Here is an 11,724-nt window from a genome sequence, read left to right as displayed (position 1 = left end):
GGCGGATCTGAGGGCTGCTGTCACTCACGGCGTCCGTAACGACTGTAAATAAAACACAAATACTGTCATTTACACTGATTTCACTTCGCTTACCACAAGATCAATATTGAGGCTTCGGCTTCAGCAGCTTTGGAGCGCCAGGTGAGAGTTTATTACATTGAAATAAAACAGTTAATTAAAGTCTCCGGCTGTGAGCGTGAGTTCAGCTCTCAGTTGCAGATTTCAGGTTCATCACATTTGAATGTGTTTAAAATGTGTTTTGTTGTGTTTAAAATGTCTTTGGCTTTTAAAACCAGTAGTTTAGATTCTCTATTTCTACATGTACTGAGAAAGGGTCTTAATTAAATGCATTAAATAAAGGTTTTTGGGAAGAAAAAGTGATGTGTGCTAGTGCTGTTAGCTCAGTCTGATATGAATCTGATTTAAATTCGGATCTTAATCCGAATCTGATCTGATCTTGATTTCTATTCTGAGTCTGAATCTGTTGTCATATCTTATATAGATCTGATTTAATACCTATATCTGCAATCTTATTATGTTCACATCATTCATCTTTGATCTGAATGTCCTGCATTATTAATGAGGGCTGGACGGTCCCTTCTCTCTGTAGTCATGGCGTCTCTGTCTGAGGAGGTGTTGTTGGTGGTGAAGAGGGTCCGTCAGAGGAAGCAGGACGGGACTCTGTACCTGATGGCGGAGCGGATCGCCTGGGGTCCAGAAGGGAAGGACCGCTTCACAGTCAGCCACCTGTATGCCGACATCCGCTGTGAGTTTCACCCAGAATTCAGCCTCAGTTGGGTTTGCTTGGTGTAGTAAAGGAACTGCATAAACTTTGATGTTTTAAAATACCTATAACAATGCCTTAAAGTATTAGATCTCTTCAGAATTAAAATGTCCTGATAATTTACTCACTCCCATGTCATGCAAGATATTCATGTCTTTCTTTCTTCAGTGGAAAAGAAATGAAGGTTTTTGAGGAAAACATTCCAGGATTTTTTCTCCATATAGTGGACTTCACATACATATATATATATATTGTTGTTTTTTTCTATGCTTGTACAGGTCAGAAGATCAGTCCTGATGGTAAGGCAAAGATCCAGCTCCAGCTGGTTCTGCACACGGGAGAAAGCACCACCTTTCATTTCGCCAATGAGAGCACAGCACTGAAGGACAGAGACGCCACCAAAGAACTCCTACAGCAGCTCCTGCCCAAGTTCAAGAAGAAAGCCAATAAAGAGCTGGAGGAGAAGAACAGGTGACATTTTGATTGCATCTCATTTGCTGTTATTAAAGGGATAGTTTATCAAAAAATGAAAGTTATCCCATAATTTACTCACCCTCAAGCCATCCTAGGTGTATATGACACCATAGTAATGGGTTGATTATGATTTTATTTTTTTAACTTTAGTTAGTGTGTAATGTTGCTGTTTGATCATAAACAACATCTGCAAAGTTACGATTCTCAAAGTTCAATGCAAAGGGAGATATTTTCTTTTACAGAAATACAACAAACGGCTTGTAGGGACTACAACGAGCTTCTTCCCGGATTAGTGACATCACATAAATTTACATAAACTCCACCCCCAAGAACACACAACAAAGGGGGCGGGGCCATGTTGGGCTGCTTTAGAGAAGAGGAAGAGTTGTTGTAGTAGAGTGTTGTTGTCATGCCGTCATTTTACGCCGGACTGCTTCACAAACGAGGGTCAATTCAACACAAAAGATGAACATGACGACACATGCTAGTGGATGAGTTGAATCAACTCCACAGCAACTACATCAATTTATCCACTAACCATTCAGAAACGTCTAAAAGTTGTAACTTCTTCCTGAGTCTCTCCATCAGTGTCGACTCCGGTTTGAACAATGTAAGGCTGAACACTTTCCTCATTTTAACTGCGTGAGATTCTCCCGCTTTGTTGTTGTTGAGCTGTTAAAGCTCCGCCCTCTTCTGGAAAGGGGGCGGGAACAGCAGCTCATTTGCATTTAAAGGGACACACACAAAAACGGCGTGTTTTTGTTCACACCCAAATAGGGGCAAATTTGACAAGCTATAATAAATGATCTGTGGGGGATTTTGAGCTGAAACTTCACACACACATTCTGGAGACACCAGAGACTTATATTACATCTTGTGAAAGGGGCATTATAATGGGATCGATGGGTACCTGAGATTTTGGAGCCCAAAAAAGTGCATCCATCCATCATAAGCCCTATTTGTTTGAACTGCGAGAGGCGTCAACTTTCCCGAAGCTTACGCTCCTACGTCATAAGCTGGAACTCGACTTTCTCGTGAACATGCAGACGGACGTTACCGGAAGCTAGTGATGTAGTCTGTGGAGTTATAAATATGGAAAGTTTTCTCTTCAGAAGGCCTTTATTAACCCCCTGGAGTCGTATGGATTACTTTTACGAAGGATGGATGCACTTCTTTGGCCTTCAAAATCTCGCCCCCCATTCACTCCCATTATAAATCTTGGAAGAGCCAGGATATTTTTAAAGATATCTCTGATAGTGTTCCTCTGAACACATATACACCTAGAATGGCATGAGGGTGAGTAAATCATGGGATCATTTTCATTTTTGGGTGAGCTAACCTGTCTTTATTGGGATGGGCACTGGCCATTGGTTGACCTCCAGCTGATGCTTTATGTTTCAGGATGTTGCAGGAAGACCCTGTTCTGTTTCAGCTCTATAAGGACTTAGTGGTGAGTCAGGTGATCAGCGCTGAGGAGTTCTGGGCCAATCGGCTGAGCCTGAATTCTGTGGAGCACTCCCTCGCCAACAACAACAAACAGGAAGTGGGCATCTCTGCTGCCTTCCTGGTGAGTTTAAATGTATCACAAGATTAACAGTTTGAAGTCGGCGTGAAACGGAATTTGCAATAGTCTTTTTTTCCCTATAGCGACGTATATCCGAGGGAAATGGCTTCTGGAATGAGAAAAAATGTATTTAGAATATAAATTCACCTCATCATCATGTTTGCAGGCCGACATCAGACCACAGACAGACGGCTGCAACGGCCTGCGGTACAATCTGACCTCTGACATCATCGAGTCGATCTTCAGAACTTACCCTACAGGTGAGAGATGTCATTAAGATCTTACTCACATTCGACTCTCTCTACAGTCGTTGCAAACGATGTGTCTGTTTCAAACCCTAGTGAGCTGCCTGGCTGTCTCCTGTCTACACAGGCGGCGTCCAGCTCATACGGATCCTCATAAGTGACTGATTTAGAACAAAAATCGTTTATAAAATAATAGACTCAGTTACATACATAATGCCTTTTGTTGATACCTTTAGGCATTGATTGAATGTTTCTCTCCCTTTATCCACCATTTTGGATGAAGTTTCATCAGTGAGCTCGTCACAATACGTTCTGTATGGAAGCCTATTCCTGCCAAATATAGGAAAGAAAAATCATGCTTAAGTCAATCATAATTATGAGATAAATCATAATTTCTACATAAAATTTGTCATAGTTTTTGTCATTATGGCTTCTTGTCCACGATTTTTATGTTGTAATTATTACTTTCTCGAATTCTCTTAATTATGACTTTTTCCTCATAATTCCGTCTTTTTGTCATAATTTTACGGAAGAGGATTAGGGCCAAGCAATAATAAAAAAAAACATCTCGAGATTAAAGTTGTTAAATTACGAGAAAAAACTTGTTAAATTTCGAGAAAAAAGTCGAAATAAAATGTTGAGAATAAAGTCATTAAATTATGAGGAAAAAATTCGTAATTTAACGAATTTGTTCTCGTAATTTAACGTCTTTTTTCTAATAATTTAATGAGTTTATTCTCAACATTTTATCTCGACTTTCTTCTCGTAATTTAACGAATTTGTTCTATGAATTTAACGACTTTTTTTCTCATAATTTAACGAGTTTATTCTCAACATTTTATCTCGACTTTCTTCTCGTAATTTAACGAATTTGTTCTCTGAATTTAACGACTTTTTTTCTCATAATTTAACAAGTTTATTCTCAACATTTTATCTCAACTTTTTTCTTGAAATTTAATGACTTTATTCTCAACATTTTATTTCGACTTTTTTCTCATAATTTAACGAATTAGTTCTCACAATTTAACAAGTTTATTCTCAACATTATATCTCAACTTTTTTCTTGAAATTTAATGACTTTATTCTCAACATTTTATCTTGACCTTTTTCTCGAAACTTTAATCTCGAGATGGTTTTATTTTTTTATTATTGCTTGGCCCTAATCCTCTTCTGTATAATTTCCTCATTTCCACCACATAAGAAAAAAACATGATTATGTAGATCATAATTATGAGGAAAAAAGTCATAATTTCTACATAGAATTTGTCATACTTATGACAAAGTTTTTGTCATAAATGTTTTTTGTCCAAGCTTTTTGTCATAATTACTTTCTAATTTTCTCATAATTATGACTTTTTACTCATAATTCCATCTTTTTGTCATAATTTCCTCATTTCCACCACATAAGAAAAAAATCATGCTTAAGTAGATCATAATTATGAGATAAGTCATAATTTCTACATAAACATTTGTCAGAATTATGAGTTTTTTTTGTCATAATGTCTTTTTTGTCCAAGCTTTTTGTCATAATTACCTTCTCATATTCTCATAATTGACTTTTTCCTCATAATTCTGTCTTTTTGTCATAATTTCATCATTTCCACCACATAAGAAAAAAATCATGCTTAAGTAAATCATAATTATGAGAAGTCATAATTTCTACATAAAATGTCATAATTATGGCTTTTTGTCAGTTTAACTTTTTATGTTTTAATTATTTCTTTGTCATATTGTCATAATTGGCTTTTTTCTCATAATTCCATCTTTTATCATAATTTCCACCTTTCCACCACATAAGAAAACAAGTAAATCATAATTATGAGATAGAAGTGTTGCATATGACCCTTTTCTGTCTTTGATTGCAGTCAAGCAGAAGTACGCTGAGAACGTTCCTCACAACATGACGGAGAAGGAGTTCTGGACGCGGTTCTTTCAGTCTCATTACTTCCACAGGGATCGGATCAATGCGGGCCAGCAGGACATCTTCTCAGAGTGTGCCAAACAGGACGAGAAGGGTACCCCTATGAGTCTTGATGTAGTTTTGAGATCTTATATACTCTGAAGGGACTGTTGACTTCATCTGAGCGTGTTAAATGACTCAGAATTGTATTCTGATGGAGTTTATTCACATTTCCAGGCCAGAAGACTATGGTGAACCAAGGAGTGAAGAACCCCATGGTGGATCTGCTTTCACTCGAGGATAAGACATTAGATGAGGTGAGCGGTGTTAGACTTTAGATGACACTTCCTCTGCGTGTGGGATTGTTTGGTGTAACAGGATGTGTCCGTGTGTCTCTGAAGGGTTACGGCACAGCTATGGTTCCCACCACATCAAACCCCTCAAACAAATCACTGCGAGAGAACAGCAACTCTGCCATAATCAAACGCTTCAACCACCACAGTGCCATGGTGCTGGCGGCCGGCCTGCGGAAAGCGTAAGCGTCTCAACAGTGGAGTGTGTGTGTGTTTGCGTGTGTCACAGATTTAATATTCTGTGTGTGTGTGTTATATAGGGATGCTCCCAGTGATCAAGCCAGTGAGACCAGCAGCACTGATGGGAACTCCAGAGATTCAGATTTCTTTCAGCCGCCGCTCAAAAAGGTGAAACTGATGTTACCAGGGTTCAGGGATGTTGTTAAACACGACACAAAGCAGACCCCTCTAGATGTAGCAAAATCACTCAAGCTTTATAAATTATGAATATTGAGTACATTTTACATTAAATTTTAAATTTAACAATTATCCATATTTTGAAATCATGTTTAGTCATAAGTCATAAGTTTTTGTCATAATTTTACTTTTTGTCAAAGTTTCAACTCATAATCTCATAATTCCATCCTTTTGTCATGATTTCATCTTTTTATGTCATAATCGAGTTTATCTCATAATTTCAACTTTTGTCATAATCATGATTTTTATCTCATAGTCTCGAGTCGACTCATGGTTTTGACCCCAAACTTTTATGCTATAATTTTTGACTTTTTGTCTTACAATTATGACTTTTGATAATTATTCATGTTTTGGAACAATCCATTTAAAATAAAAAGTAAACCTTATATATAAATACATTTTACATCATGAGATAAGTCATAATTTCTACATAAAAAGTTTTTGTCATAATTATTACTTTCTCATGAGTTTTTTTTTTTTAATCTCACAATTCCGTCCTTTTGTCATAATTTCATCTTTTTGTCATAATTGTTTTTTTTTTTTGTCTCGTAATTTCAACTTTTGTTATAATTATGATTTTTATTTCATAGTCTGGAGTCGACTCATGGTTTTGACCCCTAACTTTTATGCCATAATTACGACTTTTTGTCAAAGTTGCAACTTTTTGTCATAATTATTACTTTCTCATAATTATGAGTTTTTTTTTTATCTCACAATTCCGTCCTTTTGTCATAATTTCATCTTTTTATGTCATAATTGAGTTTTTAATCTCATAACTTCAACTTTTATCTCAGTCTCGAGTCGACTTATGGTTTTGACCCCTAACTTTAATGCCATAATTTTGACTTTTTGTCTTACAATTATGATTTTTGATAATTATCCATATTTTGGTAAAAATTTATTTAAAATAAAAATTAAACTATATATATATATATATATATATATATATATATATATATATATATATATATATATATATATATATATATATAATATACACACACATTTTAAATTATGAGAAGTCATAATTTCTACATAAAAAGATTTTGTCATAATCATGATTTTTATCTCATAGTCTTGAGTCGACTTATGGTTTCAATTAATTTGAATAATTATGATTTTTTTGTCTTAGAATTATGACTTTTGATATTTATCTATATTTTGAAACAATCCATAATATATATATATATATATATATATATATATATATATATATATATATATATATATATATATATATATATATATATATATATATAATAAATATAATATGTATAAATATAATAAGGGCATATTAGTCTGTTTTTTTTAAACTGTTTTTTCTTTCTTTCTTTCTTTTTTACTGTGAATAAAAGCAGATTCTCATGTTGTTTTGTGGCTCTTCAGGTGAAATTACAGGAAGCCATAGAATATGATGACCTTCAGGGTGACTCTGGGCGTAAGACCATCGCTCTGAACCTGAAGAAATCAGACAGGTAAACACCAGCGCCTTGATTCTGCATCTGCCAGACGCAGTGATCTACAGATCTTCATATTAAGTATTTGTTAATTTGTTTGTTCCTGTAAGATATTCCCACGGCCCGATTCCTCTGCAGTCGCAGCATTACTCCACCAGTCAGGACATCATCAACTCCATCAGCATCATCCAGCACGAGATGAGGAACTACAAGCCCCGCCTGACGCAGGTACACCAGTGAGAGCCTGATGTGGATCTGCGGGCAGATGTTTGAATCTTGTATTCTAGTGTGTGTGTTATTGTCTGGCCTGTTTCAGGTGATGTCGAGCAGTGTGGCGAGCTCCGCCATCACAGCGCTGTCACCTGGAGGGGTTCTGATGCAGGGCGGAGGCCAACAGACCATTAACCGTCAGTGTTTGACCTCAGACGGTCTATTCATCACGTTATAATAAAGTCAAATGTACCCTCAGCTGAGACTTTAATGCACTCTGCTATTGCAAGTTTAAACCAGGCATTTTACTGTCCATTAACTCGATCTTTGTGTTCTTTATATAGAATTAGTGCCCACTGATGTTCAGAGCGAGCTGAAGCACTTATACACGGCCGCCGGAGAGCTGCTCCGACACTTCTGGTCCTGTTTCCCCGTCAGCACTCCTTTCCTGGAGGAGAAGGTCAAGAAGTGCACCTGCAATTACTTTGGATTAAAATATTCCCAAGTAGTATATTTTTATACTTGTTTTGTTTTGTTTTGCAACATGATTTGTTTTATCTGTCCCTCCCTCCTGCATACAGGTGATAAAGATGAAATCTAACCTGGAGAGATTCCAGTTGACGAAGCTCCGCCCCTTTCAGGAGAAGATCCAACGGCAGTATTTGAGCACTAACGTAAGGCCACGCCCCTGACCACACCCCTAATGGGCTCTCTGAATACTGCTTAGAGTACACATGAATAATTAATGCTCGTCAGAATTGATCGTTTCCAGGATTGTGTGGAAAAACTGGTTCAGGATAGAGAGCTGTTTAACCCTCTTGTGCTCTTCGGTCATTTTGAAATTTTACATTTTTTTACGACTTTGCAATGGTATGATATCGATTAGAAAATGCTAAATGGTCACACTATTTATCATTGTGGTCAATGACCGTCATAGGAAATTAATGTGAAACTTTGAAACCCAGCTATATATTTTCATGCATAAATACTCAATTTATATAGTGTAAAAAGTTTGAATTATGAATATGTGTAAAATATTATTTAGACCTTTTTTTTTTTTTGTTTCTATTTTATTATATTATGTTTTTTACACTCACAGTACTGTTAGATGTATTATTTATTCATTATAAATAAAAATCTACATATTTCCAAATGCAAAACCTAACAAAAGTAATTGTCTGAGGGGACATTATTTTTTTTTAATAATATTTATTTTTATTTTGAATATCTTTTTATTTAATATATTTTTATAATTTAATATATTATTTTTTTATAATTTAATATATTATTTCCACTCACTGTACTGTTACATGTATTATTTATTCATTATAAAAAACAAAACTAAAAATCTAAATATATCCAAATGCAAAACCTTATAAAAGTAATTGGCTGAGAAAAAAAAAAATTATAATATTTATTTTTTATTTTTAATATTTATTTTTTGTTTAGTATAACATAATATATATATATATATATATATATATATATATATATATATATATATATATATATGAGAGAGAGAGAGAGAGAGAGTTTTTTTCCACAAATAAATAAAATAATTATATAAAATATTATATATATATATATATATATATATATATATATATATATATATATATATATATATATATATATATATATATATATATATATATATATATATATATATATGTATATGTATATGTATATATATATATATATATATATATATATATGTATATGTATAAAATATTTTATATAATTTGTTTTTTATAATTTGATATTTTATTTTTTTATATAATTTAATATATTATTTCCACTCACTGTACTGTTGAGATGTATTATTTATTCATTATAAAAAAATCTAAATATATCCAAATGCAAAACCTAATAAAAGTAATTATGTCTGAGAAAGAAAAAAATATATAACTTTTTTTTTATTTTTAATATATATTTTTTAAAATAATTATATATATTATTTTTTATATTTTAATGTTATTTCCACACACTTTACTGTTAGATGTATTTATTCATTATAAAAAATAAAACCAAAAATCTAAATGTCAAAATGCAAAACCTAATTAAAGCAATTGTCTGAGAATGTTTTTTTTATTTAATATATATTTATAATTTAATATATATATATTTTTTTTTATAATTTATTTATTTCTACACACTGTACTTTTAGATGTATTATTTATTCATTATAAAAAAATCTAACTATATCCAAATGCAAAACCAAACAAAAGTAAATGTCTAAGAATTTTTTTTATATATATTAAATCAAAAATAATTTTTTTTATAATTTAATATATTATCTATAATTTAATAAATATATATATATATATATAATTAAAGAACAAATATTACTTAAACTAAATGTAGTACATTCCTGTCATTAAAACAAAAAGACTTCTGCCTACTGTCCCACAGGGTTAAAGAGTTTATGATTCAAAATAAGTAACAGTAAAGCAGTCTATGTAGCAAAGTATTTTGGAGGGTTTAATTGTGCAACATATAGGTTTAAAGCGTCTATAGCGCTAAAGCGTCTTTCCAGGATGATTCCTGTATTTCTATATATAAACAGTCTTTTTTAATATTTTCTTCATATTATGTGAAAGTTTGCAAGGTTTTAAAGGCATTTATCAGTTTTCTGATGCACCTACATTGGAACTACATAATAATTTCCTGTGTTTTCTGATTGCAAAAGCTAACGGGCCACCTGGAGGAAATGCTTCAGGCTGCGTACAACAAGTTCCAAGCCTGGCAGACGCGCCGAATGATGAGAAAAACCTGAGGAGACTGAAGACGAAAGATAGAAAAGACTCTGAGTGAATTTAAAGAGAAGGGAGAGGAACAAACAAACACACTCTCCCAGCTTGGGCCGACTGGGGCCTGATGGGTGGATTTTCCAGCCAATCAGAGCTGGAGGTGCTAGCGAGCACATCTGCCTGGGGGAGGGGCTTGAAGAGAGCAAATTCTGTCATCTTATTGGTCCACTTGGAGATGGGCTGCGCCAGTCACAAACAACTGTAATTATTTACTTCTCTCTTTACTCATTTCATTTCGTTCCGTTTTTTTTTTTTTTTGCCTTTCCCATTTTTTTTTTTACATTTTTTTCAGTGGATAATTTCATTTCCTAGGTAAGATGTGAAATTTTAACAGTGTTGTATTTCTACAAAGACCAAACTTGGCTCAATAATACCGTGGAAAGATCTCAGGAACTTATAACGTTTAATGCAAAGGAGGGAAAAGCTTTTAAGTCACTGATAAGGAGGACTCTTTACACATCGGATATTGCAATCCAGTTCGAATCTCCCGAGACTTGAAGCTGATTAGGAATCAGTCGCTCAAGACACGCCACGGGGAGGGGATATAGCAATACTGTAAAATAATGATGATAATAATTTCTATGTAGTGCATTTACTGATCTGTGTTCCACAAACACGTGTACACGCTCATCCGCACTGCTTCATAACGTGTCTTCTCTAGCTGCACTGAGTTGTGGATGTTATTTCAAATAAAGTCAAGGTTTAAACCGTTAAACTGGTGTGTTTCTTTGAAAAGAGCTTCCTGAAAGTACTCAGTTACCCAAGAGCACATGCAGCGAGGAAGCTGTTATATTACACCACAAAAGCCCTGAAGAGGAAGCGCTGTGTTTTAAATGGTTTCAGTGACGGGAATTGCGTTTTGCACTGTTTATTTCTAAACATCTACTTCTTTAAAAACCCCTTTGTTAGACCAAGATGTCTATGTAAATTGCCAGATGCATAGGTTATAATAACTGTTTTGAGCAATAAAGAGCAATTAAGAAATAAGATTCTGCACCATTTCTGCTGTAGATCACCAATCTAATGTAAACCCATTTGTGTCATTGACTATGATAAAGGATTAGTTCACGTTTAAATAAAAATTTCCTGATCATTTACTTCCATGTCATCCAAGATGTTCATGTCTTTCTTTCTTCAGTTGAAAAGAAATGAAGGTTTTTGATGAAAACATTCCAGGATTTTTCTCCTTATAGTGGACTTTAATGGAGCCCAGACGGTTGAAGGTCAAAATTACAGTTTCAGTGCAGCTTCAAAGAGCTTTAAATGATCCCAGATGAGGAATATAAGTCTTTTCTAGTGAAATGATCGGTCATTTACGAAAAAAAAATCATTTTTATGTTTTAACCATATATAAAAGCAATTGTCTAAGAAAAAAAGTTTGTTTTTTTTTTTACTATTTTTTTTCATTTAAAGTATTTTTTTTATTTTATATATACATATATATAATTATTATTAGTATTTTTTTTTTTATAATTTAATATATTATCTTCACTCACTGTACAGTTAGATG

The 11,724-nt window shown here is 33.6% G+C and overlaps 1 protein-coding gene across 1 annotated transcript; it reads left to right on the top strand.

The window, feature by feature from the left end:
- gtf2h1 (general transcription factor IIH, polypeptide 1) lies at positions 1-11,254 on the top strand. Its single transcript, XM_067379562.1, has 15 exons — positions 1-141; positions 611-766; positions 1,063-1,255; positions 2,660-2,825; positions 2,989-3,082; positions 4,933-5,082; positions 5,205-5,284; positions 5,369-5,502; positions 5,581-5,668; positions 7,124-7,212; positions 7,305-7,422; positions 7,511-7,601; positions 7,749-7,864; positions 7,986-8,078; positions 10,094-11,254. The coding sequence occupies exons 2-15, from the start codon at positions 613-615 to the stop codon at positions 10,178-10,180; spliced, it is 1,653 nt and encodes a 550-aa protein (XP_067235663.1). The 5' UTR covers positions 1-141; positions 611-612; the 3' UTR covers positions 10,181-11,254.
- The last annotated feature ends 470 nt before the right edge of the window (positions 11,255-11,724 follow it).

Source organism: Chanodichthys erythropterus, chromosome 24 (assembly GCF_024489055.1).
Source record: "Chanodichthys erythropterus isolate Z2021 chromosome 24, ASM2448905v1, whole genome shotgun sequence".
In the NCBI taxonomy this organism is placed as follows: domain Eukaryota; kingdom Metazoa; phylum Chordata; class Actinopteri; order Cypriniformes; family Xenocyprididae; genus Chanodichthys; species Chanodichthys erythropterus.
The sequence above is the reverse complement of the archived record's forward strand: the minus strand, read 5'-3'. Positions and strand labels throughout refer to the sequence as shown.